General features: G+C 60.3%; 1 protein-coding gene across 1 annotated transcript in view; it reads right to left on the bottom strand.

The window, feature by feature from the left end:
* LOC111820952 (AP-3 complex subunit delta-1-like) overlaps nt 1-4,108 on the bottom strand; it is an 8,944-nt gene that overhangs the window by 2,508 nt on the left and 2,328 nt on the right. Inside the window, exons 2-4 of the mRNA XM_023733156.1 lie at nt 2,361-2,456; nt 1,678-1,758; nt 1,123-1,203 (exon numbers count right to left, since the gene is read on the bottom strand). Of these exons, the coding sequence (XP_023588924.1) occupies nt 1,123-1,203; nt 1,678-1,758; nt 2,361-2,456 (258 nt within the window). The remainder of the gene's footprint in view (nt 1-1,122; nt 1,204-1,677; nt 1,759-2,360; nt 2,457-4,108) is intronic.

The raw sequence follows: 4,108 nt of genomic DNA, 5'->3' as shown, positions 1-4,108 counted from the left end.
CACAGCGTGGGACAGCCCCACGGGGTCCCATCCTGGGAACCTGCCAGCGTGTGGGGGCTCTTCCCCACAGCGAGGAGCCCTGGTGGCGCGACAGTTAAGCACTGAGCTGCTGACTGAAAGGTCCGTGATACAAACCCCCCAGGGGCTCCGAGGGAGAAAGACCTAGCAGTCTGCTCCCATAAATTACAGCCTAGGAAACCCTACGGGGCAGCTCGACCCTGTCACGTCGGGTCGCCATGAGTTGGAATCGACTCGATGGCCCTCGTGACGACCCTCTAAAGCAAGCAGGCTAACCCCGCTAGATCCTTCCCAGGGACCCAGAGACGTGCCGGCCTAGAGGGCGCAGTCACCACTGCAGTAAGGAGGGAACTCGGCGCCTGGGACGAGAGGAGGCTCTAACAGCTGCCCAACGCCTTCCCGGGGTCACCGACCTCTCGGTCCTAATCCTACACTTCTAACGAAAACTCGGGAACCTCTGCGCTCGGGACAATGCGTCTCGTTGTGTCACCACCCAGCTCTGGGGAGAGGCTTTCTCCGGGACCCTCCCTACACCTTCTAAGAACAGGAGGGAAAACACCCCCAGAGGCGCACACGAGAGTCTGCCTTCTGGACTGTTGTGGTAAATATTAAAACACAGGCTTTCAAAGCCTCCCCGCTCCCAGGATGAAGACGTAAACTATCATCAGGACCCACAGCGCAGAACTCGGTCCCCAGGTGGCTGAACTGACCTGGGGCCAAGGGGAGCGGATGTGCCCTCAGACGCTGCCACGGAACTTCTGGGAAATGCAAGTTTGTAGCAAGAACACCTAGATGATCGCTGAGCAGTAAGGAGTCCCAGCAGCTCCCAGGGGGTCAGGGACAGCCCAGTCCCCGCCAGGCCCCGCAGAGCAGGTTTCCGAAGTCTCGGGCTCATTTAAGATGCCGGCAGACTGCAGACAGCCAGGGGAGCGCCCGGTTCTCCTGAGAAAAGCACTGCCTCACAGAAGACGCATCTGCTCGCTGAGGGGCCGCGGTGTGTGTGCCTGCTGGCCTTGGGGCCAAGGGCTCTACGTCGCAGGGGAGTGGCAGGAAAACAGCGAGGAGAACAAACAGATGCTGGGCCTCTGCGGGGTGTGGGCTCACCTTGCAGATCTGGTTGGTGGTCAGCATGATGACGTCCGTGCCCTCGTGGAAGCACTGCAAGGCGGCCAGATACCCGATCCACTGGGCGGGGGACAAAGGCATGAGACGGAGACGGGGTTGCACTCAGCCTTCCAGGAGACACCCAGCCCTGCTCTGGAAGCTTCCGCGGCTCCCAGCAGCCACCTCTTCTGGCCCCCACAGCAAAACCCTGCACCAGGGCCACGAGGGGCCGGGCAGCGGGAGCCTTTTAGGAACCCAGCCAGAGGCCCTTAAACTCCAGAAGGGGAAGTGCCCACACGGTGTAGGTTTTCAATGTTCTCCTAATGCCTGAGACTTGATTTTGTTCTCAAGTCCTGTCACTAACATTCCGCCTTTTCCCTCACCTGCTGGCAGCCAGGAGCCACTTTATGACCTGACGGAGGGACCTCCTCCCCCATCCCGCCCCGGGCCTCAGCTGTCACCACCGCTGCGTCCCTGTGCCCTCACAAGGCACACCCGCAAAGCCTTCGGTTCAGGGCCCAAACACGTCGACACGCTCCTGGACCGTGAGCTCACCTTGAACGTGAACTTGGAGGCGCTCATCACTTCGATGATGTTGAAGGCGGCCCAGCTGATGTCATATCCCAGCATCTGTAACTGGGTGGGGAGGGGGCACAGCACTGTTAACTCACACATGGAGCTGAGACGGAGCTGAGACCCCCCTCCCGGCACACAGGAGCACAACCTCTGTTCACAACCGACCCCCCACACACCGCGGGGTGTTTCAGTTCTGTCGCCAAAGCTGACCAAGCACTCCTCACAGGTAAACGCTGTGGGGACAGATGACTAACCCGCACTACAAGAGAGCAAGCTTCTAAACGGCGACACCGCATCTGCTGGGACCGGCCACAACCCCCAGCCAGCCACGGTGCCCCAGCTCGTATGGAGCATCCAGACGGACCCCTCCTGTCTCTCCCATCTGACGAGGAAACAGGCCGGAGGGGCCGGTGCCTGGCCACGCTCACTGCCCACCCAGGATGGGAGAGCTCCCAGGCCACGCTCCGGCCACCAGGCTCGGGCCTGCAGGGGGAGCCGGGACGTGGGGGTGGCAGGGGGCTCCTGCTCCCAGGCCGCGTGCACCACCACCCGCCTGGCCCCGTGATAGACTCTGCTGCCCCACGACTCCGAGGCCCTGCGGCCCCGAGACCAGTGCCTGCACCCGTGGGAGCACGGCCGGGCAGGTGCAGCGTGGTACTTACATACGTCAGCTTACAGACGGCGTTGGCTTTGACTGCGATGTTGTCTTGCTTCAGTTCCTGCTTGATTTCATCAATGCACTGCGAGATATATTTTGCCTGAAAGAGGGAGAAAACTCTGGAATTACAAATGTCGTGCTAAAACAGTTCAGGGTAAGCATTTCAGAACGAAGCCACTCAGTTATATACCTTATGATTCCATTCACGTAAAACGCCCAGAACAGGCAAACCACAGACAAAAAGTAGATAAGTGTTTGCCCGAGGCTGGGGGAAAGGGACGGGCGAGTGACTGACTGATAATAAGTCCGGGTTTCCTTTCAGAGTGATGGAATGTTCCGGAAGGAGACAGAGGTGATGGTGGCACAATTCTGGGTCCCCTGAATGCCCTGACAGTGGAGCCGGGAGTCCCTGCGAGGTCTGACTGGATGGTGTCTGCCACGGCATTCCTCGGACGAGGACACTGGATCAGGGAGCCCCGTCAGACCCCGGCCGCCCCTGCGGCTCCTGGAAGCTCCTCCTCCCTACGACACCAGCCACCCTCCCTCAGGGGCCACCCTCCCTCGGGGGCTGCTCAGAGCTGGCAGGGGGGCGCCCCTTCCTCCAGGCCAGTGGGCCGAGGTCACGCAGGACGGGCTCCTCCCACGGTGGCGGCAGCTTGACGACGCGCCTGGACTTCCACACCTGCTCCCTGCTGGCTTCTCACCAAGCTCGGTGCCTTCAAGGTTCATCCATGTCGCAGGCGGAGCAGAGCTTCACATCTCTGCATGGCTGAGCGACGCTGCCCTGGGCGGATGGACCACACTGTGTCCAGCCGTCACAGACACACAAGCCGTGTCCACCTTCTGGCTGAGGTGAACAGTGCCACCATCACACGCGCGTTCAGGCTCTCTCGTGGGGCGTGTTCTCGCTCCTCCTGGTCTGTGCTCAGGAGTGGGGCTGCCGGGTCATACGGTGACTCCACGGCTAACGCTCCACAGTGGCTGCACCATTTCATTCCCACCAGCAGTGCACGAGGGTCTCATTGCCCCACATCCTCACCAACACTGTGACTGCCCGTCTGTCGGTTCTTTCCTCCTGACCCACTAAAAGTGCACTCCCTGAGGTGCAGGGAGGGTCAGGCATTCGGAGAGCAGGAGCTGAGGACCCTCGGGCGGGAATCAGTAACGTAAGCATGTGGGAAGGATACGGTGACACAGTTTTCCATTGTGCCGACGCTCAAACGTAAAACATTCAGCAGAATCGTCTGTGGCCACGAGCACACCCAGGGCTGTGGCTTTTTCCCTGTGAGCCTCTGCTGGGTGATGCTGGGGGTCTCGGGCCAGCTCAGGGTGTGGCCCCATGTGTGGGTCACAGGCGTGGAGGATGGAGCATGCTGAACCCCGGGGGTCCACTCCTCTCTCCTCGGGGCAGGTGTGGGCTCACTATGGGGACAGCTAACCTGGTCTCCTGTCCTGACACCCCCAAAGACACAGGCCAGTCGCTGGGCCTCACCTGTGGGTCTGCTTCAGGTCAAAACCTTTTGGAATGGCATGCTAGCAGACACGCTGAATTAACCCACGAAGGAAGTCACCAGAAATGAAAACATACGCCGGCACACACACCCATACACGTGTGTTGACAGCACGATTCACAGCAGACAGAAGATGAACATAGCCCACGTGTCCGTCAGCAGACGAACGGATACACACAGTGCGGTCCATCCACACAAGGGAACAGCATTTGACCAGGGAAAGGAACGAAGCTCTGCCGCC

This window comes from Trichechus manatus, unplaced genomic scaffold, assembly GCF_000243295.1.
Source record: "Trichechus manatus latirostris isolate Lorelei unplaced genomic scaffold, TriManLat1.0 scaffold00057, whole genome shotgun sequence".
Classification (NCBI taxonomy): Eukaryota; Metazoa; Chordata; class Mammalia; order Sirenia; family Trichechidae; genus Trichechus; species Trichechus manatus.
This window is presented reverse-complemented; position numbering and strand designations above follow the sequence as displayed.